The sequence below is a fragment of the Cricetulus griseus genome, chromosome 3 (genome assembly GCF_003668045.3).
Source record: "Cricetulus griseus strain 17A/GY chromosome 3, alternate assembly CriGri-PICRH-1.0, whole genome shotgun sequence".
NCBI classification, from domain to species: domain Eukaryota; kingdom Metazoa; phylum Chordata; class Mammalia; order Rodentia; family Cricetidae; genus Cricetulus; species Cricetulus griseus.
This window is the reverse complement of record NC_048596.1, coordinates 132,486,065-132,513,572: the sequence shown is the minus strand read 5'-3', so window position 1 is coordinate 132,513,572 and position 27,508 is coordinate 132,486,065. Positions and strand designations below refer to the sequence as shown.

The 27,508-nt window shown below is 49.5% G+C and overlaps 2 protein-coding genes across 3 annotated transcripts in view; one reads left to right on the top strand and one right to left on the bottom strand.

The window, feature by feature from the left end:
* Apba2 (amyloid beta precursor protein binding family A member 2) overlaps positions 1-8,239 on the top strand; it is a 64,729-nt gene extending 56,490 nt beyond the window's left edge. The window contains exons 10-12 of one of the 2 annotated variants that reach the window (XM_035441385.1): positions 595-714; positions 4,998-5,138; positions 7,537-8,239. In XM_035441385.1, coding sequence (XP_035297276.1) covers positions 595-714; positions 4,998-5,138; positions 7,537-7,608 — 333 coding nt within the window. In that variant the 3' untranslated portion in view covers positions 7,609-8,239. The remainder of the gene's footprint in view (positions 1-594; positions 715-4,997; positions 5,139-7,536) is intronic. The other variant, XM_035441386.1, reaches the window with a different exon arrangement.
* Positions 8,240-10,468: 2,229 nt separating this feature from the next.
* The window catches only part of Fam189a1 (family with sequence similarity 189 member A1), a 105,965-nt gene continuing 88,925 nt past the window's right edge, over positions 10,469-27,508 (bottom strand). The window contains exons 7-9 of the mRNA XM_027408083.2: positions 22,730-22,805; positions 16,588-16,815; positions 10,469-13,786 (exon numbers count right to left, since the gene is read on the bottom strand). Coding sequence (XP_027263884.2) covers positions 13,470-13,786; positions 16,588-16,815; positions 22,730-22,805 — 621 coding nt within the window. The 3' untranslated portion in view covers positions 10,469-13,469. The remainder of the gene's footprint in view (positions 13,787-16,587; positions 16,816-22,729; positions 22,806-27,508) is intronic.

Sequence of the window (27,508 nt, the reverse complement as noted above, 5' to 3'; positions counted from 1 at the left end):
GGTAATAGCACCCCAAGCCATGCTTGGCTCCCCCAGCACTTCATAACCATGCAACTAGAACAGCTCCTCCATCCTTTCAACACGAGGGGTTTTCCCAAGACCAGAATGTGACATGAAGGGGCTTTAAGAGTCCACCTAGAGAAGCCTCTGTCCAATGGGACAGATACTTACAGGCTCAGCCTGGTTTTTGGGGGGTCCTGGGAGCCCTGTATGTATGTAACTTTAAATTGTAGCCATGAGAGGCCAATCCACTCTGACCTGGGATGCTGGGACAGACCCATCCTCACCTGAGCCAAGAGCTCCTCGTGGCTCCTAGCTAGCCTGTCCTGATGCAGCTCCCGGGCCCCCAGCACCTACTCAGGTTCTTACTGAGCTGGTGTGTTCCTCTTGGGGGTCCATCTGCTGAGGGTGTTTGGGTACACAGTGATGTCTTCACAGCCCTTCAGAAGAGAAAGTTCTTTTATGTACAGTCTGGGGACAGCCACTCCCATGGCCCCTAAGTGTTACCCTAGTGTTCAGCCCTCTCAGTTCCTCTTTGTGAGTCCCTGAAACAGTCACTAGGACCAGCTAGTGACTTGTCCCCATGCTCTGCAGGGCCTGAAGAACCAAACACAGGTAAAGCTCAACATTGTCAGCTGTCCCCCGGTCACCACAGTCCTCATCAAGCGTCCAGACCTCAAGTACCAGCTGGGCTTCAGTGTGCAGAATGGAATTGTGAGTCTACCCCCACACTCCCTGCCTGGGTCACCCTCTCCATATATAGGGACTGGCACTGAAGGCTGAGATGCCACTCTGCAGCTCTAGGGAGAGCATCTGGGCCCAACAGATCTGGGTGGATGTTCACGCTGGCAAAGGCAGACAGGGTGGGTCAGTGTACAGCCCAGGATCCCTCAAATCCAGACCCATGTTCTCTTGAGGATTATTCTCATCAAGTACTTACTTGTAAGGGAGAATAGCAATCCTTACAGCTATTGTAGCCTGGACACACACAGCCAAATGCTAGCATCACACTCACTGTGCTCAACAAACCCATCTTTACTTTGTCTTTGCTTCACTTGTTCAGTTCATTTGCTTATCCACTCAGCAGACACGTGTGAAGCTCCTGCTCCCTGTCAGGCTCTGTGGCAGGCACTAAGAAGACAGGAGGCCTTCTTGGAGGAAGGGATGCTTGGCCAAGCATCTACCTGCTTCCGAGCATACATTCTTAGCCTGGACACTACCTTCTCTGACTTGTTTGGCCAGCATGAACTCAGGCTCTTTGGTTTACCCTCCTACAAAGGTCCTGAAGGGCAAAGCTATGGCCACTAAATGAGGACAGAAGGGGCCATATCCTGGATTGCTTAAACCAGCTCACAGTGCTTCGGGGCAATAAGGAAAGAGTTTATGAGGAAGGGGGGGGGGAATGTGGGTGCTCTCCAACAGCCCTGAAGAAAAGTGCTAGACCAGCATTCTAGAAAGACAACTACCAATGAGAGAAACACTCTTCCTATAGGACCAGAGAGCCTGGGGTCACAGGCCTGGGGTCCAAGTCCCTTTCTGTTTAAGTCACAGCCTACAAGACTGACTGTGTACCATGGGTCTGGAGAGGGGGCAGTGGTAAGAAGTAGGGGGAAGCTCTGACTTGAGCTTGTAGGGGCTGAATTGAAATGAGCGAGGAGAGAAGGGAACCCCTATGGTGAGCCAAGTGGGATATGAGCCCCTTCCTCAGAGACCAGAGCAGAGGCCAAGGTGTGTGTAGGGTGGGGGGACAGAGGTGCTGCAGGTACCAAAGGGTCCAACAGGCCTCACAGAGGAGGCCTGTAGGATGGAGGGCAGCCTGTTGAGAGGACCATGAAATGGGTGGTAGAAGTTTGGGGGTGCAGAGTTCAGAATCCTGGCTCTGAAGGGTTTGGAGTTGGTGGAACACATATAAATAATCCTGAGTATAGAATTGTTAATCTCCAAAGGTCATGAGGCATGCAGGAGGGGGTTTTGAGGTGGGGTTGAACCTTGCTCAGGGTCTGAGTTAGTGGCGATGATGAGGACCCAGTCAAGGGAGTTTGTGAAACTCTGGGCTTTCCATGAAGCATCCACCCCTACCTGCCGCTGAATCCCATTGTCCCTCTGACCTCAGTTTTCCTGGCTAAGTAATGAGCCACACTTCATAAAGGCCCTGCTTAGGCTGTGAGCAGGTATTGGGGTGTCAGTGGAGGGCATGTATAGATCTGGGGACACCTGGGACTGGTACAGGAGGACTGATGTGTTTGTATCTAGGACTTAGAATTTCAGTTGCCTGTAAGGTCCGGGGTACTTGCTTCAGCCCCCCACCAGTAGCTGGCCAGACAGGGAGCCAGGTTCCCCTTCTCTGCTATGCCCCTTGACTGAGATTCCCCCGAGTCTCCTGGAGCAGCTTGCCTACTTCAGAGCTGGTTTTGCATAAGTGCTTTTTCCCATTTTCAGCCTCATGGCTCCCCAAGCACACCACATTAGTTTGCAGATAGGCCCCAGATGACCCAATCAAGGCTATTTCCATATGGATCCTCCTTTCTCTTCCCACAGTATCTCCCAAGGAGTCAAGAAGTCTCCATTTTGGAGACTCTCTGGAAGGCACACTGGGCAGTTAGAGCATGCAGAGGCCCCTGCAGTGCAAGCCTCGTTCTTTTGGAAGGCCAACAGCACCAAGCACCTGACAGTTTCCTCTGGTGCCTCTGGCTCCCCTTCCCTGCCCCCATATTCCCAATGCCTTGTACTCCCCAGCTTGAGTTCACCTCCCTGAGGCACACTCATTCTCTTCCCTTCTTTCCCCTTCTTTATCGGCTCCCTCTAATTTCTAAAAGTCAGTGGCCACAAGGAATGTAATAGCAATTTCAGAAAGGGTGTCACCCTGAATCACCTTGCTCAAGATCTTCAAAGAGCCTGTTGCTTTCGTCACACAATATCCTAAGTCACTTTGGGGAAAGACTCAAACCAAAGCTTGCATATAGTTGGTAGACAGTTTGTCAAGAAGAGCCCTATGGGACAGAGCTGGCCCCAGCTTCCTAGGCAGTGGTTACCTGAGGCACAAGCTGCCCTTCCTGCTTTGACACCTCTGCTGGATCTTCATCAGTTAGAATACTGGGCTCTAACATGGTGATTGAGCTCAAAGTCCTGGTGGCCTGACACAGGCAGTGTCCCTGGGCTGGGACACCACTCTCTTTCATGTCCCAGCCAGGGTATATGCCTCCTTAGGAAGGGAAGGATCCTAAGTGCTGACAGGGTCAAGCTGTGGGTGTCACATGAGGCTCCCCTTTGTCTTGCTATGGGAAGACCTGTGGTGTTTACAAACAAGCAAAACTCACAAAAGAAATGGCCATCTGAAAAGGCATGGGGCTGCCAGAGTCAGCTTGTATAGGAGGAATTAAGCAATGAGGGAGATGAGGGAGGGCTGTGGAGGTGGCCAAGCAAGGGTTAGAAGAGGAGGCCCTGCACCTTGTGCTGTGATGCAGCATGAGCCATGACCAAACACTGCACATCTCTGAGTGGGGCTAGGGGCTCACCCCAGGGCCCCAAGGAGAGTCCTCAATAAGGCAAGACTTCCAGTAAATGAAGAGCACAGCCACAACTTTCCTGCCTGGCTCCCCCCACCACCCACACCCATGTCTCCTGCAGGCAACTGACCTTTGATCTTTTCTGGTTCTTGACTCTGTTATGTAGTCTGAGGACCTGTAACGTGTCATGAGACCTTAGCCGGACTGTGAATGTTCCCAGACCAAGGAAGGACTGTCATAAAAAGCTTTCATATGACACGTGGACCCTGGGGCACTGGGGTCCTGGGTCAGCCTGCCTGGGCTCTCCTGCTTGCCTGACTGGTATTGCTGCATCTGGACTAGTCTTCCTGTCTTCAGACCCAGCCAAAGAGGTGTGACCCTGGCTAGGGGTGCTAGAACAACGCTGGGGAGAGGGGTTCTCTAGAGAAACAGAACACACACACACACACACACACTCACTCTAATAAATACCCATATGTATGTTTGTGTTAGAGTGGCTTACAGGTTATGGCCTGACTATTCCAACAATGGCTGTCTCTCAATGGAAAGTCTAAGAATCCAGTAGTTTCTCATTCCATGAGCCTGGACATCTCAGGGGTCATCAGTCTATGTCAGAATCCCAAAACCATGAAGAAGTAGGCTCTAATGGTAGTGAAGGAATGCATTTGCCGGGGAGAGCAGGGGCAAGCAGGCAAAGAGCAAGCTTCTTCCTTTCATGCCCTTATACAGGCTGCCAGCAGAGGGTGTGGCCCAGATTTAAGGTGGATCTCCCCACCTCAAAAGATCTAGATTCAGGGTGGGTCTTCCCACTTCAAATGACTCAATCAAAAACAAACAAACAAAACCCAAAACAAACAAAACCCTCACAGGTGTACCCAGCCACTTCAGGTTTAGTTAATTCCAGATGCCATCAAGTTGACAACCAAGAATAGTCACAGCAGGAGGCGAGACCGCTGCCCCTTCCTGCATGTCTGGGTAGATAGTAGGCGCTCCTGGGAGCTCACGCAGGTCAGTGTCTGAGGTTGAGGGATAGAGTGATGAGAGACCCCTAGGTCTGAGGGCAGCTGCTCTCTGATGGCTCCTCATTCAGGCTGTCCCCTTTTACGCTCTGGATGCTGCTTTTCTAATGCCTTGGTTTTTAATGAGTTTTGTGAGTGAGTAGATACAGTGTCACTTTCCCCAACTCCATTGTTGCTTAAGAGTTTATCACCTCATTCTCTGTGAGGTGGGAAAGGGAGGGATGGGCTGTCTTCCTCAGAAAGAACACCAGGGTGTGGCTGATGGAGAGATGCTCGCTATAGGCAGCAGCAGGAAGCAGCTTTCTGAAACCCACCCGATGGTGCTGGCTCTTCCTTTTAAAACCACACTCTAACTCACAGATGTTGGGTTTCTCTCTGCAAGAGTAGTTTCTCTTCCGGCATCTTTGGGACACGGAGGAGCATCTCCAGGGTGTGGTGGGAATGGATATGCTGACTTCACCTGTCCCCATAGATCTGCAGCCTCATGAGAGGGGGTATTGCAGAGCGAGGTGGTGTCCGCGTCGGCCACCGTATCATCGAGATCAACGGACAGAGCGTGGTAGCCACGGCCCACGAGAAGATAGTCCAGGCTCTGTCTAACTCAGTGGGAGAGGTAAGACTGCTGACCACCGCTGAAGTCCATCGTGCTCACGATGGAGTCCAGGATGTCTGGGCTGCTGTTTTCTCTGCCCAACAGCTAGTGCTGTGGGCCATATGATGTACTTGGAAAAGGCTGGTGGTTCCTTTGAGGGAAAGTGGCCCTTTTCAGGACATCCTGAGCCTGTGGGACCCTGGACTCACCTCTGCATGCTGGCTCGTGTCTCACCTTAACACCTGAGACCCAGCTACCTGCCAGTGGCCACTGGATGTCAGCAGAGAAGCAGGCTGTGTCGCCACCTCACAGTGTCCATGAATAGGATGAACAAAATGGGAGGAAGTGTCTCAGTCTCTCTGGTATCTCAGGGCAGAGGTCACTGGGCAGAGGCCACCAGGCACAGCTCCCAGCACCACGTCTAGACAGAGTCCTGCAAATCCAGGCCCCTAGGCCAGGTGGCTCTGGTCACCTCATATCTGGTGTGGCATTGCTGCCCCTCTGTACTCCTCTGTGTCCAGGGTCAGGCTGCTTTTCCTTTCCTCTTTCACGAGCTTGTAACTATCCCCTAGGTCAGCTCTTCTTGGGTCATCTCCATGGTAGCAAGAGAATGGCCAAGAGGGCCCCAGTGGAGGGGTACAGCTGTCATCAAGGAAGGATTTCATAGGTGGACATCACAGTGCATGGTGTGGAGTAGGCTAGATTGGGTGATGCCATGGTGCAGAGAAAGGAGACTTACCCAGTAAGGGTGAGGTTTGGGATATGAAGGTGTGTGTGTGTGTGTGTGTGTGTGTGTGTGTGTGTGTGTGTGTGTGTGTGTGTGTATTTGTGGGGCAGACATATGCTTATGACATGTACCTCTGAATGTGAGAGTGGGTGCATGTGAGCCCCAATAGGCATGACTATGGGGGAGTGGGTATGAGTGTGGGAGGGGGAACAACGACAGGGTGGTCACAGTGAGGGGGACCAAGGTCTCTGGGAGAGTGTGGGTGCTAGCACAGAGGGTGAGGCTGGCCCTGAAAAGAACTGTGGGGGGAGCTGGGTGCCAGCTGATGCCTGGTTGGATTCTAAGGTCCCTGCAGGTTCAGGCCATCTGCCAAACTCCCTCTGGTGGCCACCTGGTGACCATGCAGGTAAGATGGTCAGGGCTCCCATTTTCTGTGGGTAGGGAACTGTTGAGTTGCCCTTTCCTCAGAGCATCCTGGCTAATGCCCCTCAAATCAGCTCTCCTGGAGCCACATTGACAAAGTCAGCATGTTAGGACATGCCAGGGCCAGGGGAGAGGCACATTCCCTGGGCTGGCAGTAGAGATGGCTGACTCTCAAGGAGAGGACAGGAAGGGGCACTGGCTGCTTCTTACTAATGGCTTCCAAGAAAAGAACATCCAGTTTTCCGAAGTAGACATTTGGAAATGACTGCCCACATGGGAGCGCTCAGCCTCACACCTAAAGAAATCAATCCTGTGCAGGAGTGAGCCTGGGACCCCAAGAAATGATTCTGTCTCCTCTGGCCTGAGAATACTTGATACCCAAGGAAGCAGTAAAGCAGGGGGAGGGTGGCCGACTCACTTAAGGCTGTGCCCTCCCTGCTGGGAGAGTAAAATGTCTGCTGGCATTTCCCACCAACTCCCAAGCACATCTGGAGAACGAGTCACTGGCAAACAAGGGGAGCCCTCCTCCTCTGAGGAGCCCATGTTGACTGCGTGTAGGGTAAGGGAAAGCCTGTCCTGGGATGTGGAGGAGCTAAAACATGAGCACAGCAAACATCTGTAGTTTTTTTTACCTTTATGAGCTGGACAGAGTAGAGCCAGGGCCTGCTTGCTTGGAGAAGAGAGGACCCGAGGGCAGCCTCTGCTTGAGCACAGCACAACCTGAGCCCAGGAGCATGGCCCTCTTGAGAGGAGTGGAAGTTGACAAAATGAAGCTCACCTTCTCTTTGCTTTCAGGGGCTCAGTGTCTTCCTACATCCCACTGTCCCTGGAAGCAATCCCATGGTTGGCTGGTTGTACACCCAGCCTATGGAGAGCCAGCAAGGGCAATTGGTTAAGAGCCATTTGTTATTTGATCCTCAGAGTGGAGTCTTGGGACAACTTGCCTTTTGGGCCTTTTCCTAGCCCCAGAACTCTTGTATCATCCAGTGTCAGAAGCACAGAGTACTCCTTGCAGCTCTGGGGTGGGGTGCCTGCAGTCAACAACCGGTAGCCACCATCAGAAGTCTAATGTTTCATTCTTCTGGTGTCACCTTGAGAGGAGAGGGGAAAAAGTACTGCACAGTGCATGTAAAGGAAGACGGCCCACCTACCTCAGCCCGGTCAGTCCCTGGGACGGGACTGAGAGCCTCCCAGGGCCTGGGCATCTGCTGTTCATTTTCACCTGATTGAGAAGTACCAGGCAGCTCAGCCTTCCCTTTCTGTTTACAGATTCACATGAAGACCATGCCTGCGGCCATGTTCAGACTCCTCACGGGCCAGGAGACCCCACTATACATCTAGGTACACCCAGCCTCGCCGTGGAACAGAGACACTAGGCAGACCCACCTGGGCCCAGAGGAGCCAGAAGCCAGGAAAGAGCCCTGACCCCTTGACCCCATAGCCCAACCAAGAACTCTGGCTCCCCTGAAGGGTGTGTCCTGGTCACCTAGTTTTCTTGTTTTGGTTTTGAGTTTTGCCACAAAAAAAAAAAAAAAGAAAAAGAAAAAGAAAAAAAAAAAGGTATGTCCTTACCAAGGGAGAGTCAAGGGACAATCCTTTGTAAAACTTACCAGTCCTCTGCCACGTTCTCATTGCGGCTGATGAAGGGTGCTCACGGGTAGTACTTTGTGTGGTGTGCTGTGTCTTTCCTCCTCCCTGAGGCTATGGAATGTGAATGTGGTGGCCACCCTTGAGGCTGTGAGGGGAGCCCTCTGTGATGCAGCTGCAGCCATCTCTACCCTTTGTCTGGGATACCTGGGGTCCAGCCCAGTCCTAAAGGGCCCACAGCTGGCGTTGCCTCCATCTGCATAGGAGCAGAGGCAACCTGGCTCCCAGGATGAGGCTTGGGCCGATTGTGGGGACCTGTGATTGATTGTAAGTATTTACACAGCAAGGGGATACTCCTGAGTTAAATAAAAAGTGATGGTCACCATGTCAAAACTCCCTATTTATTTAGCAAATATTACTGTTTGGACTCTGACCTTGGCAAGCCTTTCTTCAGACGGTTAGGTTTTCCAATGACCTGTGCCCACAGCTGCTTCCCCTCTCCTAGCCTGTTCTGATCCCCCTAGACCCTGTGAATTTCCCTGGACATCCTCACTTTAACTCCTTCTCCACCACAGGGCTCCCTGTTGGGGGAACAACATCCTTCCAGGAACAAAGGCAGAAGCATGGGAGACATCCCTATTTAAAAAAAAAAATCTACATATAGACACACACACACACACACACACACACACACACACACACACACACACACACACCACTGTCCCCCCAAAAGCAAGCCCACACCAGAAAACCCCACCTCTGTCCTCCTGAAGGGACCAGTGAGAGTACAAATTACTTGTCAAGTGATTTGGTGCTTGGCCATCAGGCGCAGAGCAGTGTTAGTGTGTGGAGCAAGGAGCGCAGTGGCTGGCTCAGCTCATTAGCCATCAATGTTAACTGACATCATTTTGTCTGGCAGTCTCTTTTTTTGGCTCAGGCCTTGAAGAATACACTGTGACTTAAGAAGCCTTATTACACAGTAACTAAAGCTTTAGGATTACTGTACTGGAGGAGTAACCTGTGTGTTGCATGCAGCTGACCCTAGGAAGACTTCCTGCATATCGCTAATAAACCTGAAGTCATGACAGAAACGCACTTTGTGTGCCTCATTTGTCAGCTGAGCAGGCCCCGCAGGCCTCTCCTTTCCACAGTTGGGACGGTGGCTCTGTGAGTCTGCTGCGTGGTCATGTCACCCCACGTCACCTCTTGCTGGTCTGGAAACCTAGCAGCTCTCACACAGGAAGTTGGAGGGCAGGTGCTGAACTCACCAGGTGTCACTGCTGGTGTCATGTCGCCAGACCAGCTCCCCAGTCCCTACTCACCTGCTGCATGGATGACACATGGCTGTAGACTGCTCGTGACTAAATAAAGAGTAATGGAAATAGGCTTCTCCAGATCTGTAACCTCAGGAGAAGTGCGTGTATATGTGAAAGAAGTTGGCCCACACCCCGGCACTTCTCCACACCTGTGTGATCCATACATGTAGAACATTAACATCTGTGCTGTTCTGCACCTTGCTCAGTGGCCACAGGCAGGCTGGTGCCTGACATGAGTGGGGAATGGGGCAAACTTGGGATTTTTCTCAGGAGGTTGGGGTGGGAGAGCCTGGCGAGCCCGATCCTCCTCTCTGACCTGCCATGGCAGAGCATGCCCCACTGTCCTGAGCTGTTGGCCAAGTGCTTTTTCGTTGTTCATGATTCTGCTGGAAGCCCCTGAGGGGCCTGAGCCATGCGTTCCCTTCACTTCTGGCCATCAGGGGCAGGTGAGAAACAACCTTGCACTGTGAACTCTGGCTCCAAACAGTGCAGCAGGAAGACATGTCATCAGAAATGCAACACAAAGGTCTCCTCACTCCCCGGAGACAGAAGAACTGAGAACAAAGAAATTGCTTCCCTGTGCCAAGATTCAAGAACTGCTATCTAGATGGCTCGGATTCTTGCAGAATGAAAAGAACAGTCCCTGGGGTGAAAGCTAGAGAGCAGAGGGGCTGGTGCGCGCTGCCTTCCCAGTGGGATGCCCGTGTGTCCTGGACAAGCTTGTGCCCAGTTCCAGAGAGAAGATGCACAGTGAGAGATGAGATGAGGTACACAGCGGGTGTGGTGTGTGCCTGTGTTTTCACCTGTGTGCAGGCACATGTAACATCTGTGTACACGTGGAGTGTCTTCCTCTGTTACACCTAATCTTATCTTTGGAGACAGTCTTTTACAGAACCTGGGGCTTGCTATTCCAGCTAGGCTGCCTAGCTGGCCAGCCCCTGGGATCTGCCTGTCTGCACATCCCAGCAGTGGGGCTACAGTGTGCATCTCCCTTCATTCTTAGAATCCATATTCGGATCCTCATGATAACCTGGCAAGCCCTTTACCCACCAAGCCATCTCCCAGCCCCTGATATACATAGTTCAGGACCTTAAAGGGAAGACTTTGGAATATAAGACTCCACTTCCAGGTAACTCTGAATGTGAGGTCCACAGAGGGGCAGCTGTGGTTTGGATCTGTAGGTATAGGGAACTGTTCTAACCTCAGCCCCTGGCACTGAATTTTAGATGGGCAGCTGTGGTGGCCTCTTGCTCCCCCAAATCCAGTCCCTCCAGGACCCTCTTAGTTCCAGTTAGACCTCAGCGACCAGAAATACTTTTTATTAAAACACTGATCATTATTAAAACACCTTGAGGTACATTAAATAAATACAACCTTTCAAGTTGTACAAACAGCTCTCTGGTGGCCTGAAAACAATTCCCTATAAATTCTGCTTCAGCAGCATCTGTAAGCTGCTATAGCACAAGGGGAAGGGAGGAGAGAAGATCCGACGTGAGCTTTCCGTTCCAGGGCTGGTTGCAAGCATTTCATTTTATCATGGCCTCCCTGAGAAGGAGACCGTTAGTCCCTGTGATGGAGCCTCCTGCCCTGCCTTCCTTGAAATAGAGTTGGTGCCTACCGTGTGTTCACATCAGCATCTTTCTGCCCCTAGGCAGACACTTAGACACTTGAAGGATGTCCTAAAAGAGATGGCCTTTTATTTTCTGGTTGGGGGCCCAGGACCTAACAAGCCTGGAGTGAGAGCATCCCCTTCCAAATGATCACTGTTGGGCCCAGTTTGGATACCAATTGGGGGGGACAACAGGGAAAAAGGTTCCAAGATGGAAGGATGTGCAAGCAATTTTGAGGACAGCAATTTTTTGCTTCAGGGAACCCACATATTGCCTGGGGTTCCTAGAGGCAGAGCCAAGGGACCCAGAAGAGACAAGTCCAATTCCAAGAACATCATCTGGTGGCTGTAACCAATACCTCTGACTTCTGGAAGCCTGTAGCCTGTAGCCTTCCTAGTGCTCATGTGGGCCACCTGGGGCCCTGTGAAGGTGAATGGAGACTGACTTGTCTCCATTCTGACAGCCTTTTTCTGGGAACCAGGGGTTCTCACCAACCCAGGAGCATGAAGTCCTGTAAGATAAACCAGTTAGGGGAGCCATCTCATAACCTGGCCAGACTAGTTTGTGCATACCACTTTCTGGAGACTGCCTGGGGACTCAGGGATTTCCAGGTAGTGGTGGTGGTGGCCTGCAACTGAGGAGAGGTGCAGGTTGAGGCAAGAGTGCTATGTGACAGATAGATGAGGGCCTGCTGCAAAGTGACAGCATGAATGCCACAGAGTCCCAGGCTGTGTCCAGAAACTATTCACCCTGGCTATACTATGAAAATATCCTAGAGCTTGGGTCAGTTGGGATGGGGTGGGTCCTGGCCTCTCCTGTGTCTCAGCTGGTTCCAAGACCCATAAATGTTTAGTCACACTGCTGCATGGACCCTCCAATCAGGAGACACCCTACAGCTGCCTCACCTCAGGTCCAGGCTATGGAAGTTTTTCAAGCTGATAGGCTCAGGGGAGGCCATTCTACCTACAAGGAATCTGACAAAACCCTCATTTGAGAAAAATTAGAGGATTTTATAGTCTGAATAAAGTGCTCAAAAAACTCATCTCTATTGCATCTCCTTCGGAAAAGGCAAGGTTGCCGTCAAATGCCTGATTTATGCTTTCCAGTTCCCTAACCTCAGGAAGGCAACAACTTAGGGCAATGGTAAAGTCATCAGACCATGGAGCGCTGACTACCGCTGGGTGTTTCCCAAGCCATATGTGGGCTGAAGCCCCACAGCTTCCAAACACATGAAGGTCCTCAGCATATTGGCTACAGGGTATTTGGGGGCTGGAACAGGGGCATGGAGGCTGAAGGACAGGCAAGGACAGGTAAAACTGAAGAGCTGCTTAGGCCTACCAGCTGGACACTGAACAACGGTGGTCATGCTCTGGTCCACCCTGGCACTTCCCACAGACTTAGGACTTCTGTGCCAACAGGCTAATTGGGGTGCGGTGATCTCACATGCTTGGAGCTGCTGGTTTGGATGAACCAGATCTGGGTGTTTCCATTTTTTGCAGGAAGTTCTTGCAGGCAGTGTTGCTCCAGACCCACTGCTAAAAAGTGGTCACTGTTGAACTTGTCAGAAAATGAGGTCTCAACAGCCAAGAAATTCCGGACTGTCCATTTGGCCCAAAGCCACCTGGTTGTGCCTAAGTTGGTTTTTGCCTTGCTTCTGTCCATTCACTACTGGCATTCTCCCAGAAATAAGTGACTGGACATTTGCATCCTTCAACACAGGTGTGCCTATTGCCACCTGAGTCGAACAGGGACAGCTCTGAATCATTAAAAGCATGCCTTAGCCAAAGGTGCACATATCACAGTGAAAAAAAAAATGCTTCTTAGCCCAGACTGTGTCCTACCCAGCTCAGTTGGGTGAGGTCAGGTCCCAGGGGACACCCTCCAAGGGATGGGGGGAGGAGCATATTGTTAAGACACAAGTAACGATTATTTGCTGTGGTTAAAGGGTGGGAGACTGTGGGGGAGGGGCCCAGGAAAGGAAGTGGGGATAGCAGCCCACAGACAGAGGCATAGTGGGGAAGCCCAGGATGTAAGGAGGCGGGCATTTCAAGCCTCTGTGTCAACTGCTTGCTTCCCAAGAGTGCCTAGGAAGAGTTTTCATTATGGATTTATTTGCATGATAGCTCAGTGAGCAAAAGGGTGGGTCCAGGCTGTGCTAACATTGCCTGTTTCCTTTGAAAGGAAGCAATGGGTCTGAATTTTATAAAGGTTTCATTGCAGAGTGATACCAGCCACATGGGAAATGGCTCCATTGCTGCTGCCACCAACTACTCGATTAACACCGAACTCAACTGGGCCCAGAAGAGAACCTTGTGTTAAAGGCCTTGACTTGGAACAGATGCAGTGTCCTCATGTTCCACAAGTGTCAGCTGTCCCTGGATAGGTATTCCTGCCACATTCTTCAGTTCAAGGTGCTACACCCCTGAAGCAGCCAGAGCTTGCTAAGGGCAAAAGAGAAACATGTCTGAGTTAGTGGGGACAGGGAGCAAACAGTCCCGGGAAGACAACTGATGGGGGAAAGAGTAACAGTTCCCTGCCTGGGCCACCAGAGAGCTTTCGCCTGGGTATTCTGGGTGTTCTCTGCACAGCAGGCCAAAGGCCTCTCTCTATCAAGCATGGTGGTGTCATGCAGAACTGGACTTTGCAGGCACTGGGCTCATCGGTGTCCACATTCAGGTCTGTAGCTGCTTCATAGCTGGTCCAGGACACCAGCACCAAAGATGGCCTCTTCCACCCTGGGCTCCTCCGAGGTGACCGTTGAGCGGATGGTGCCCACCACATGTCGCACCTCCGAAGGGACAGTGCAGTGTGAGTGTTCCAAGAACTTAGCCACCAAAACCCTGGTGTCCATGTAGGCCTTGCTCTCCACTAGGGAGTGTGGCCTCTCTTTGGAGACGGTCTGTAAGGTCTCTGGCTTGGCCCCTTGGTCCATTTTCCAGGTATCTGGGTTGCCAGCAGATGAGAGCTGGTGCTGACAGGCAGCCATGGCTGGGCGTAATGCGGAGACTAAAAATCAAAGTGAAAGATGAGATTTGAAAACAACTGTGAACCAAATGAAACCAAAGCTCTAGGGGAAAAAAAAGGAACAAAAGTATGCTGCAAGTTTTGTTTCAGAGAAGGCGCCTGAGCATGACCCAGCTTCCTGTCAGCCTGAGGTGAAGTTGGGGTTAACCTCTAAGGATTGAGGTGAGGAGTGGGCCCAAGAGAAGGGCTGGTGAGGGGTTCCTGAGCTCTCCTTAGACTTCTGCAGCTCCACGACCTCTGTTCTTTGTGGTCTGGTGGCTTGTTGGGGTAGCCTAGGAACATCCAGACAGTCTGATTTAAGACTAGAGCTGAGGTGGCAAAAAAGGCAGGGAGATTCCTCTGCCATGTCAGGTATAGACAGCAGCCTCTATCTAGGGTCTTCCCCCCGGTGTCCTCTAGGCTGAGCCTGGAGGAATGACTGTCTCCCCTCAGATGTCAAACCATCACTCTACCTCAAAATTAGGACAAACAATGCTTAGATGGCACCTCCACGAGCTAGGTTCCTTTGGGTAATGAATATGGTCCACTGACCAAGGGTCATATTGGGAACCAGCTTGCCTAACATATCACCCAAAATAGACACATTCTGGGTGGTCTGTTGTGGGTCCTGGGAGTAGTAGCAGGCAAGCGTAGTAATGAAGTACAAGACTATGTATAAACTTCTTAGGCAGGGCCAATGACCCCCTTAAAAAATTGTAAAGCAAAGTAAGGCAAAGCTGGGTGGCAATGGCCCTAGCCTTAGCACTCTGGGGCTGAGACAGGAGCTTGAGGTCAGTCTGGGCTATCTAATGAGATGCTATCTCAAAACAAAACAAAACTAAATGTAAATAAATAAGCATATGTACACTGTTAGTTACTGGCTTTGACATAATTACCTTGAGCCAGGAACTCACATTCTAGGGCGACAGCTGGAGCAGCTGAATGAAGAGATAGCAAAGATCTACTAGACCTCACGACCCCTGCTTCAGAATAGAAGGATGTCAAAATGTTTGAGGGGTACTATACTTCTCTCCAGAGCAGCCCAGGTCAGTCCTGTCTCGGGGTTCAGGCTGCATCTCAACCAGAAGTACATTGAGTAAAATTCACCAGCTGCCTAGGGCTGAGCAGTATGTTAGATGGCAGACAAGCAGACTGTAGATAAAAGGAAGCCACCTTGTACTTCTCCAGGCCCAGGTCCCACAGGAACCCTGCAGGTGCCTGGGAATACCCTCCAATCCCAAGGCTCTCAGGAGACGCAGAAGGCACATGCCTCCAACATGTGGAACAATCACAGTCTTATCTGACCAAAAGGAAGAAGGCTGAAGCAGCTGGATGGACCTGAGGAAGGGAAGATGGCCACCTCTCTCTTGTCCCATCCTTGCAGCTGTTTGTCACAGACCATGGATTCCATCAAGAAGGACAGGCCAAAGAAAGCTATCAGAAAGAGAAGGGACCCAATCCCCTCCAACCATATGTGAGTCTCTCTCAAAACTCTGTGAAGGAGGAATGGACACGGAAAACCACGTGCTGCCCACAGGGGTGGAAGGAAGGGATATACTATGGTTCCAAGTAAAAAAGCAAAGAGAGCATTCCAGGTGTGGGTTGACCTTTCTCCACAGGACTTGCAAGGGGTCGGGAAAATGTAGCACCCAAAATCTACAGGTACAAAATCTGACATCTCTACCAGGAAGATGCTCCTAGAGCTGGATTCCTTCCAAAGACTACTCTTTTTTGGCATGGCCAGACTCTAGGCTGCCTGGTGTCCAGCTGCACAAGGCCGCTGAAGTGAGGCTGCTACGGGTATCCCCATGCCCTCTGTAGAGTCCTTTCAAATCCACATCAGAAAAAAGTTCCAGCTGTGATGCAGAATCAAAGGCCACTAGCCAGTCCTTAACTGGCAGAAGTTATTCCCCTGTAACATCAAGGTTCAGGTGTCCATTCTCCAGCCTCAGGTACATAAGCAAGACTCCCGAGGAAGCTGTTATGGCAGATGCATGCTGGGCAGCTGGCCACAGGAATCCAAATAGTGCCCATTTGGAATAAAAACAGCTAATGGTGGCTAAGGGCACTGTTATGTGCTGCCTGTGATTGTTTGAATAGGAACGACCCCCAGAGACTCCTGTGTTTGAACACTTGACCCATAGGGAGTGGCACTTTAGGAGGTGTGGCCTTGTTGGAGGAAGTGTGTCACTGTGTGGGGCAAGCTTTGAGGTCCTATATACTCAGGCGGCACCTAGTGTGGTACACAGGCTCCTTCTGCTGACTGTGGATCAAGATGGAGAAATCTCGGCTCCTTCTCCAGCACTATGTCTGCCTACCCACTGCCATCCTTTCCACCATGATGATAATGGACTAAATCTCTGAAACTGTAAGCTCCAATGATTTTTTTTTCCTTTTTAAGAGTTGCTGTGGTCATGGTGTCTCTTCACAGCAATAGATACCTAACTAAGACACTCCTGAACACACTCAGGGCAGGAGGACACACCACCTACACACAGTCTTTACCCGCGGCCACCTCTCTGACCTGGACCTCAGAGCACGCATGTAGTTCAGTGATCATGCTCATGTCAGAGCTGCAGGCCACCTAAAGGGATCTTATTACCCTAAACTCTTGAATCCTGCATCATTGCCTGAATGATGCCTCCCTGGAAACACAGCAAGGGCCTAAGGCTACCGACCCCTTCACCCCAACTTGCCCTCAAATGTGCGAATGACACCTCCTAGGATCCAGGACTGGGCCTCAACTATCAGAGGACACTTGCCGTACAAATTGGGTACACCCAGAGAACACAAGTGATCCATACCTGCTTCACTGGATGTGCAGGAGGTGGGGTCACTGGCTGAGCGGGCCACACGCCCTGGGCTTGGTTGTGCCTGTGTGCTTAAGCTTGTTGCTTCTGGAGACATGGGGTGAGGGACTGGAGTAGATAGGAGAGGTGGTGGGGTGTCTAAAGTGCCATCGGGGGATGGGTGGCTTGGGCCCAGGGAGGCAGCGCCCTCTGATGTTGGGAGACTGGTGCTACTGGCAGGCACTGCAAGAAAACGGACACAATTAGAGTGAGTGGCTACAAAGCCACCTGAATGCACAATCAGCCTGCCACCTTCCCTCCAAACCCAACCTATATAAACTCCACAGTTATAAGCAGACCAACCCCAAGGCAGGTCACCAAGCACTGCTGCACAGATACAACCCCCCAGAGGTGGGGGGGTGGTAAGCAGACAACCTCCCTGGAATTACTCCAGGAAGAGGATGGGGGAGCTCAGGCCCCACCCCCTCCCAGAGAGACCAAAGTCAGCACTCTGTGGCTTTGATCACCAAGCTGCTTGCTGACTGGGACTCACACAAGAAAGAACACAAGGAGGACACCAGGACAGGCAGGAAGTGCAACCCATACCTAGCGTGCAGTCCCTAGGTCAGATATGTGGGTCAAACATAGCCCATGTGATGCTTGCCTTAGTTCCCAGAGTTGGCCCTAGGTAGCAGCATCAACCTTACCTGGGAACAAGTAGAAATGAACCAGAGTTGGGGGGGAGGGCATGTAGCTCAGCGAAGGGCTCTGATTCGGCACACTGAGAAGTGGGAGCACCATCTGGTGGAGCCTGACCACTCAGGCCTCAGCTGGACTTGGGTGTGCACTAAATTGTGAGCAACCACCCCTGTGGACCAGCGAAGCAGGCCGTGTCTGTGCTTCTTTCCCACTCACAGCCCAGAAGCCTGTGGTTTGCACCAGAGGCTGTTCAACCCATGAACATTAAACCCCAATGGGAAGACACATCCTTCACTCTCCTGGAATTACCAACAGCCTATTGGCTCCACTCAGGGGCAGACACTGGAGGGTGACAACCTGCCTGAGGTGCACTTGCTGCATCCCAGCACCCAGAATTCCATCAGTGCTAGGAAGCTTTGAGCTTTGCTCCTTCTTTCTCTTTCCTCAGGGCCTGGTCAGTGCTCCATTCTGTCCCTGTGCCCATGAGCTGGCCCAGGCCAGGACTTCAGAGCCACACGGTACTCATTGCCTATTCTTGAAGCAGCCCATGAAAGATTCTAAAGTATTCTTGCCTAACCACTGCTACCCCCTCCATAAACAGTTGGTGACAATTAGTGGCCTGTTTGGAAAACATGAATGGTACCACATACATCATATGCAAGCAAACACCCCAATCTTCAGGAAGATTAATCCTTCTATTTTGAGGGTGTAAAATTGGCAGAAGAAAAAATCCATAACAGTAGACCTGCAGCTTGGAGCTGCAGTAAAAGGATAGTAAAGGGAAGAAAGAAAACTGACAATAAAAAGTTATGTGCTTTGGCCTGCAGAATCAACTAAGCTGGGCTCATGGGGGCTCACAGAGACTGAAATAGAAATTGCGGAGCCCGAATGGGTCTGCACTAGGTCCTCTACTTATATGTTATGGTTGTTGGCTTGGTGTTTTGAGGGGACTCCTGGCAGTGGGAGTAGAGGGTGTCTCTGACTCTTGCCTGCTTTTGGGACACTTTTCCTCCTACTGGGCTGCCCTACCCAGCCTTGATGTGAGGGTGTGTGTGTGATCTTATTGTATCTTTTGTGCCTTATTAGGTTGATGGCCCTGGGAGGCCTGCTCTTTTTTGGAAGGAGACAGGGGAGGGAGGTAGAACTGGAAGAAGAAGAGGGCTGGGAAGCATGGGAAAGCTGCAGTTGAGATGTATTGTATGAGAGAAGAATAAATATTTTTTTTTAAAATTGTGTGCTTGCATAATGAACACAGTGCCACCAAAGCAGAAGTGAAACAGAGACGAGTCCCTGCCGTGAGTAGGAAGGTCTTGCTAGGCCTCACACATTTCCTCGTGACTTGGTTTACTAAGCACTTTTTCTTATGAATCTACTCCCAAAATATCTTCTAAAAACACTTCAAATGAAAGAAGTGAATCAAATCCAGATACACACATGGACAACAGACCTGTAAAAAAAAAAAACATGTTGCTCAAACCCAAGGCTGGGAACGGTTATTTCCTTGGAGGGTGGGAGAAGCCATCAGGAGTGATGGTACCCTGCTTCTCACTTGCTGGTGTAACTTTTCTGTAATGCAGTTTGGCTGCTCTAGTAACACTTAAAATACAAGCTCCTTTGGACTCAGCAATTGCTCTCAGGAGTTTATTACTGGACATAATTTGACAACCACTCAGAGATGAAGAGATTATATAAAAAAGAAGAAATACTTGATCATATCAGAAAACTTCAAAGACAGAAATGGCATTTAGTAACCTCAGCCAACCTCTGTTAGTTACTCCCTAGGGAACTACGCAGTGGTGTGCCAAGATCATCTCAAATAACCGAGCTGTGTGGGGCAGGCATACACAGTAGTGTACCAAGATCATCTCAGGTAAGCTGAGGTGTGTGGCACAGGCATACATAGTAGTGTACCAAGATCATCTCAGGTAAGCTGAGGTGTGTGGTGTAGGCTTATCATCCCTGCTACACAACATGCTTGACACAGGAAGACTGTGTTCAAGGCCTATCTGGACTATGGACAGTAAGAAGTAAAGAGAGCACTGAGGATGTGGAGCACCATAGAATGTTTGCCTGGAATGTGCAAGGCCCTGCATCAAATATAAGTATTGCTCACAAATAAATACACACACACACACACACACACACACTCTTATACATGCACACACTAGCATCAAATACTAGTACTACTCATCTATGTGTGTGTGCGTGCTTGAGTGTGTGTGTGTGTGTGTGTGTGTGTGTGTGTGTGTGTGTATGTGTATGTGTGTGTATTTAACCTTTTGGAAAATATTTAAGTATATATTTATTTTGACTGTTTTGGAGATGATTTAAGTCTGGGGTGTGGGGGTGGGACTATGCATTTGACCACAAGTACCTGCAGAGGCCAGAGGCATCAGATCCCCCTAGAGCTGGAGTGGTGGTTGTGATCTGCCTGATGTGGACGCTGGGAACTGAACATGGATCCTCTGCAAGAGCAGTATGTGCCCATAACTGTTGAGCCATCTCTCTAGCCCAACATCGAAAACCGTATTTTAATTAGCTTTGATTCATACCTCCTAACTCTTCTTGATCCGATTTTCTTACTGTCAGTGCTAACACTATCAAGTCATGGATAGGCAAGTGTGACTTCACTCTGAATATACATAATTACTAGAAACAAGAAATTACAACAGATACTGAAAAAGCTCCAAGCCCAAGACCGGTGACTGTTTTTTTCTTGCTGTCACCAATATAATGCTGTGTACCTGTTTTTATGACAGTTATGGTCCTAATGGACTTCCAATTTTTCATCCAAAAAACCCACCTGTAGTTTTCTTAATTAATGTAGAATAATGTTATCTAGCATGTGCCACATGTTTTTTGTGACTCTCATTAATGAACTTAACTGTTCTCCCAGGTTTTCACTATTATGAAGAATGAAAACATCTTCACCTTTAGAGTTACTTTCCTTATGTTAGACCCCCCAGGGCACTCGGAGAAGTGGAGATTACTCCAACTAACAATAGAAACATGGCTTCTAGATAAAGAGCCCTAAAATGACTGACTGGTTTATAAGATGCCAGCCAAAAATCTGGGCTGTAGCTCCCCTGTGGTCTTGCCAATGTCCAAACCTCATCACTACATTGTTATTCATAATAGTTTTAAGCCAACTAGAATCTATGAAGGATTGTAAAACTAAAAGGCAAGTCCAGCATGGTAACAAGGGGAAAGATCAATGTGAGAGTGAGCCACGTCTGTATCACACTCATAACAATGGTCAGGAGGACCTGGAAATCCCAAATGCTGTACTGTTCCTGAGTGAAGAGAATGAAATCCTCTGTGTGCAGCCCGCCCTCTGTGTGCTTGAGTTCTGCACTTGTCCATTCAACCAAGTGTGCTTTTGAAAACTTTGGTGTCTATGCTAACTGGGGTAGTTTGAATGTAATTGGCCCCCATAATCTCATAGGGAATGGCACTATTAGGAGGTGTGGCTTGTTTGGGTGGGTATGGCCCTGATGAAGGAAGTGTGTCACCGTGGGGGTGGCCTTTGAGGTTTCGTATGCTGAAGATACTGCCCAGTGTCTCAGTCTACTTCCGGTTGCCTGCAAGATGCAGAACTCTCAGCTACTTCTCCATCACCCTGTCTGTTTGTACACCACCATGATGATAATGGACTGAATCTCTTAACTGTAAGCTACCACCTCAATTAAATGTTTTCCTTTATAAGAGTTGCTGTGGTCATGGTGTCTCTTCATCCAACAGAAACCCTAACTAAGAAGCTGATATCAGGGACTAGGGTATTGCTGTGATAGGCCTGACCTTGTTTTGGTTTGGAGTAATATGGACTTTGGGAGTCTGGGTTAGGAAAGCAGTAGAATGTTTTAGGCACACTTCTTTAATGGGCCATACTACTGGGAACATGGAAGGCAATGGTACTGAATGTGATTTGATGAACTATGGTGATCAAGAGGTTTCGGAGGAGAATGTTAGTATGTGGCCTAAGACTGGTATTGTGATATTTTGGTGAAGAAAGTGGCTGCTTTCTGCCCTTGTCCAAAGAGACTTCCTGAGGCTAAAGTGAAGAGTTTGGATTAATTCTGCTGGCAGAGGAAATCTCACAATAGCCTAGAACAAACTCTGCTTTGTGGCCCACTAGTGGTAACTCTAATGAAGTTAGAAAGGGAGCAAGCTGAGAAAGGAAAAATATTTCTGGAGAAAAAGAGCACCAGGAAGTGGAATGGAGCTAAGTTCTGTGTTCTTGGAGTAAAGGGAGTATTGACCTCAGGGAAGGATCCCACCCAGCTAAGTTTCCAACTTGTGAAAAGGAATTAAGGACCTCGGAAATCTATGGGGCCTCTTGTGGTAGATCAATACTTATCCCTAGCGTAGGAATGGACTTTGGGAGCCCATTTCACATAGAGGTATACTCCCTCAGCCTAGACACATGGGGGAGGGCCTAAGCCCTATCCTAAAGGATATGACAGACTCTTAAGATCCCCCATGGAAGACCTCACTTTCCCTGGGGAGCAGAAATGGTATGGTGTTAGTGGGTAGGGTATTAGTGGGGGGTAGGGGAGGAGGGGAGGAAGAGGGAACTGGGATTGACATATAAAACAATCTTCTTTCTAATTTAAATAAAAATGGAGGAAATAAAAAAAGAAAAGGAATTAAGGAAAATTTTAGAATTGAATGCACACCTTTAATCCCAGTACTGAGGAGGCAGAAACTTTCAGGTCTCTGAGTTTGAGGCCAGCCTGGTCTACAGAACCAGTTTTAGAACAGTCAAGCTTAGGCAGTGAAGGTCAAAAGCAGAAGGGTGGTGAAGATATAATTGAATAAGGGGGCCATGTTCCAGCCCCAGCAAGCAGCAGAACTTGGCAACTTTGGCCAATGGTTCTGGCTTTAGAGTTACGGATAGAAGAAATGGGTTATGAATTTGCCTTCATGCCTAAGGAAAGCCACTGAGGCCCGGCATGTGTCAGAGGTGTTCCTGAATGGACACCTAGAGAGGCCATTGCATGAAGCTGTACAGTTGAAGCCTAGATTGCCTTGGATAACCCAATATGTTAGGGATGCCAGAGTCGTGGGATACCTGCCTAGGAGAGCTGCTAATGGGGGCTGGAACCAGCCCAAGAGAAAGAAGTGTGTTACAGTCAACGAAGCTGCATGGACTAAATGTTCCTCTTTGTTCCTAAAAGAGTGAGCCTCAAGTTGAGTAGTAATTTTCTTCACATTCACATCCTTGAGTGAAGGAGGACACCAAGGAAAGAGTGGACAAAATACCCCAGAGGAAATGTGAGCTCTCCCAGGGACACAACTTACTGGATCTACGTTGGGGAGGAATGCTGTGGCTAAGGTGCCATGCTACAGATAGACAAGAGGGAGTAGGAAGAGGGAGAGAGAAGGAAACAGGAGGAAAGAGACATCATTGGAAAACACACAAGCAGTGCTTCGAACCGAGACAGGTACGATTGATTACCTGGTGTGCTGAAGCCAGCAGCAGTGTTTGGGTCCCCGGAACTGGAGTCAGCCACCTGGTGATCAACACTTGGAACCTATAACAAGAAACACACAGCATCACTCTTGCTCAGGAGAACACCCACCCAGGCAGGCCTCCAGGAACACCGCCAGTGCTCTGAGCTTTCAGATTCCTTTTTCAATCAACACAGATTCTAAGCTATCAGGCCGAAACTTCCCAGGCAGTTCCAAAGGGTGATATAGGAATCTTCATGCAGCATGGACTATGTTGAGGTCATGTGGATGCATCCTGTTAGGCTTAAAGTCCAGGAGGACGTGCGTAAGTTCTGTGCAAACAGCACTCTATTTTATGTGAGAGACTTGAGCATGTATGGATTTTGGTGTGTGTGAGGGGGCATCCTGGAACAAATATCCTGAGGAACAACTGTGCAGGTTGGCTTTAAGGCTCATCTGGTGAGAGAGAATGGAGACATGTACATACATCATTTTCTTCTCCCCCAAATTTATGAGGTGGGGTATGTGTGAGAATGGAGAGTTCAAGAGTCATTGCAAAGATTGAAGCCCATTTCACTGGCTTTCTGCACTCAGGTATCTTCCAGGGAACTGGCATACACTGAGTCTGTTCATCTTCCACTAGGGCAATATATGGAACCAACACAGGTGTGCTGCATAATTTCCTGTCAACTTGACACAGGCTAGAGTCATCTGAGAGGAGGGTTCCTCGACTGAGAAAATACCTCCATAAGATTGGGCTGTAGGCAAGCCTGTAGAACATTTTCTTAATTAGTGATTGATGGGGGAGGGCCCAGCCCATTGTGGGTGGGGCCAACCCTGGGCTGGTAGTCAGAAGGAGTAAGGCAATAAGCAGCACTCCTCCATGGCCTCTGTATTAGCCCCTGCCTCCAGTTCCTGCCCTGTTTGAGTTCCTGTCCTGATTTCCTTTCATGATGAACAGCAAATATGGAAGTGTAAGACAAATAAACCTTTTCTTCCCCAATTTGGTTTTGGTCATGGTGTTTTATCACAGCAACAGAGACCCTACTAAGACGAAAGGCCACAAAGGATCTTTGTGGGATCAAAGTGGGACATAGGACGGTCCCCACCCCATCCCAGATGCCTTATCTGACTCTTTTCTCTTATTCTGGGAAGAATAAACCATGGGACAAATGGTCCTGAGACCCAACATGCTTAACCCCGGCATGGCTAGGGCATGGAATGAGCACTGAACAAAAAGGCTGCATCTCAAGTGAACTCCCAGCCTGTCCTTGACTTGCTTACACTTTTCCTTCCTTTTGTTCCTTTGCAGACAGAATGAAGAGGAACCCTCTAGGCTACTCTCTTGCCTGAGCTTTGGGTCAAGGTCCAGGTGCACACAGGGTGGGGTGCCAGTCTAACTGCCAATCCTCAGTGTGGCAGCAATGAGATACTATTAAGAGCCACCCTTGGAGAGTTCTCTTCCAAGTTCAGGTTAGGGAGTTTCTGCTACTCCCCTCTAGGACTGTCTTAGTCAGGGTTTCTATTGCTATGGCAAAACACCATAACCAAAAAGCAAATTGGGGAGGGAAGGGTTTATTTGGTTTATGGTTTCACATCACTGTTCATCACTGAAGGAAGTCAGGGCAGCAACTCAGACAGGGCAGGTACCTGGAGGCAGGAGCTGATGCAGAGGCCAAGGAGAGGTGCTGCTTACTGGCTTGCTCAGCCTGTTTTCTTATAGAACCCAGGACCACCAGCCCAGGGATGGCACCTCCCACAACGGGCTGGGCCCTCTCCCATTGATCACTAATTGAGAAAACGCCTCACAGCGGGATCTCATGGAGGCATTTCTTCAACTGAGGCTCCTTCCTCTCTGATGACTCCAGCTTGTGTCAAGTCAACATATAAAACTGTCCAATACATGACGTGACTCCGATCTGGAGTCCTCAGGAAACAGGACACAGAAGGTTGAGCCCACTGGCCTCCTGCCCCATCTTACCCTTCCTGGGCTGTGTGCGACGCAGTTTCTTCCCCAACAGGCACAATTCTTCCATCCGTGCTTCAGGCATCTAACACAGGCCCTGGGCTTGAGACATGGCACACCCTGTCTATGGGCCACCCACCCCTTCCCCAGCTCAGGAAACAATATCTCGTGTTATTTCAGAATTGCTCTGGGGACATACTGGCAAGTAATGAGCTCAAGAGGAGACTGGGGAAGGTGAGGCAAGCCCCTGCGGCTTGGTCCAATTCCAGCTCAGGTAATTACATTCCTGCCTCCTGTGTTGCCTGCCACTTCAATCAGATAGTTGCTATTCCTCATCTCTGCTGCTGCAAACTGTGATGGAGTTAGGGCAGGTGGCTCCAGCTGGGGCACCAACACAAAGGGTGTGAACTGCTCCCTGTTGTGGCGGTGGGGAAGTGGGGTGCCTAGGAGAGCTGGAAATCAAGCTAATGCCAGGGAGGAGAGCAGCCTCCACGCTGCCTTTCATCCACTGGTAGGCTTTGGAGCAACAGTGCACATGCTATTTTCCTCCCTAAGCCCTCCAGGACTGGTGGGGAGGGAACGGAGGGAAGAGAGAATTCATGCCACCATCACATCTACACACACCTTTCCCCTCTACTGTATTCACTATACGCCCAGAACCAATTTGAAAATGTCTGCCAAGAATCTCCCACTAAATAACAAAAAGAAACTGCCTAAAGGGCTATTTCATTCCAGAAATCTCTCCCCAATATCTAACCCCTCCCCATATATATATATATATATATATATATATATATATATATATATATATGGGAGAGGCAAAGAGGAAACTTAGGAACCTGCTGCCTGAGAACGACAGCATTGGCAATGAAGAAATATAAATAAAGCAAGAGAAATAGAATCCACAAAGGGACAAGGTCAAGAGGAAATTGGATTTGCTTCATATTCTTCAGGGTATCACTCACTTCCCTCTGGCTCCCGTATTCAAGCACCAGGAAATGTGGTTTGGAAAAGAGATGGCTCCTGGGAGTGCATCTGTCACTTCTGAGTAGAGTGTTAGGGCTTTAATTTGAATCTGATGGCAGAGGCCACCTCACGACACAAAGCTGTGGGGGAAATGGCCATTTGGTTCAGTAGCACTACCGAGGCAGGAAAGTAGACAGGACTACCATGGCATGGAATTTGATTTAAGATCGGAGTTCAGCCACTAAGGGTCAGAAACAGGCATCCTGGCAGGATGAAGAGTGTGAGGACTGTGAGAGACAAGCTTCATATATAACTTGCCCCAGGACACCCCAAGTCATGTGAGACTGTGGCGGTTTTAATGAGGAATGTCTGCCATAGTCTTGGGCATAGGAACACTTGGTCCCAGTTGGTGGCACTGTTTGGGGATGTTTAAGAGGTGTGTCTTTGCTGGAGGAAGTATGTCACTGGGGGTGAACTTTGGAAAGTAAACATCATGCTACTTCTAGTTCTTTCTGTTGGTCTATCTCTGTCTCTGTCTGTCTGTCTGTCTGTCTCTGATTTGTGCTTTCAGTTCAAGATGTGAGCTCTCAGCATGCTACTTCAGCTGCTATGCCTGACGTTTCCCTACCATGATGGAGTCTTCTCTGTCTGGAACTGCATGCCAAATAAATCCGTCCCTTCTATAAGCTGGCCTAGTCAGGATGTCTTATCAAAGCAACAGAGAAGCAAACTAGGGAAGGGCCTGAACCTGGGACTTCCTAGTTCTGAGATCTACGTGGACCAATCCCTGTAACTGAAGGATCAACTGGGATTTAGGCAGACTGGCTCTGTGGGAAACCCTGCACAGAAATTCTGCCCCATTTCTGTGATGTGTTTCTCACTCCCAGACGGGGTCAACCATCTAGTATCAGATGCATGAAGAACCACTGTTTTGGAGCAATTATCAGCTGTCATGGAGAATGAGGGTTTTAGATACTCAAGGTCCTCTTTGAAAACACTTCACTCACCAGTTTTAAAATGTAGGGTCAGTTCCTTTAAACATATAATTTATAGGATCCGCAAATGGTGATACCATGCCTGCTCTTCTCCTTTCTCATAACTTCTAGTATACTAGACTTCTTTTCCTAGCTGTACTGCTACCCAATCAATTACTTCCAGTCGGGTCAACCTAGACACTGAATTTATCAAAGGCACTTCCAGAGTTTGACCTGCAAGGTCAGAAAACCTCTACCTGGAGCACTACAGCAACCCCCCCCCATGCTGCACTCTCCACCTGGACCACCTTCCTGGTTTCCCACATGCTATGACCCTACCCAGATGGCCAGGTACAATTCTCTCCCTAAAGTTCCAGGGAAGGTGAACTGTCCCTGTCCTGTCATCACATGGATTGTTAACTCCACGAGGCAGTGGAAAGCTGTGGGAAAGAATGACGACCATACCTAAAGCCAGAAGGGAGTATGTGCTGATCAAGAAAGGGGATAGGTCTGAATGGGCACCCTCCATTAAAGGGCTAAAAACATCCTCTCAGGTGCACACTTGGCATTGCAGTTATTCTGGAGGCTGGAGAGGAAAGCTGTTGAGGCTTGGAGTTCAGGGCCAGCCTAGACAACATAGACTGACCCTGTGTCAGAAAATAAAACAAAACAAAACAAAAATACCAAAACTTGCTAATGGCGGCCATCTCTTAGTCCTCTACTGCCTGTGTGCTGCCATTTCACTCATGTCCCTCTGTCTCGTTTGCTCTACTCTAACCAGTGATGATAGGCAATTTATACACCCTTTGTTGTGCAGGGGCAAGTAATTAACCGCCCTCCCTCACCCAGGGAAAATGCTCATGCTGTGAAGGAGGCAGCT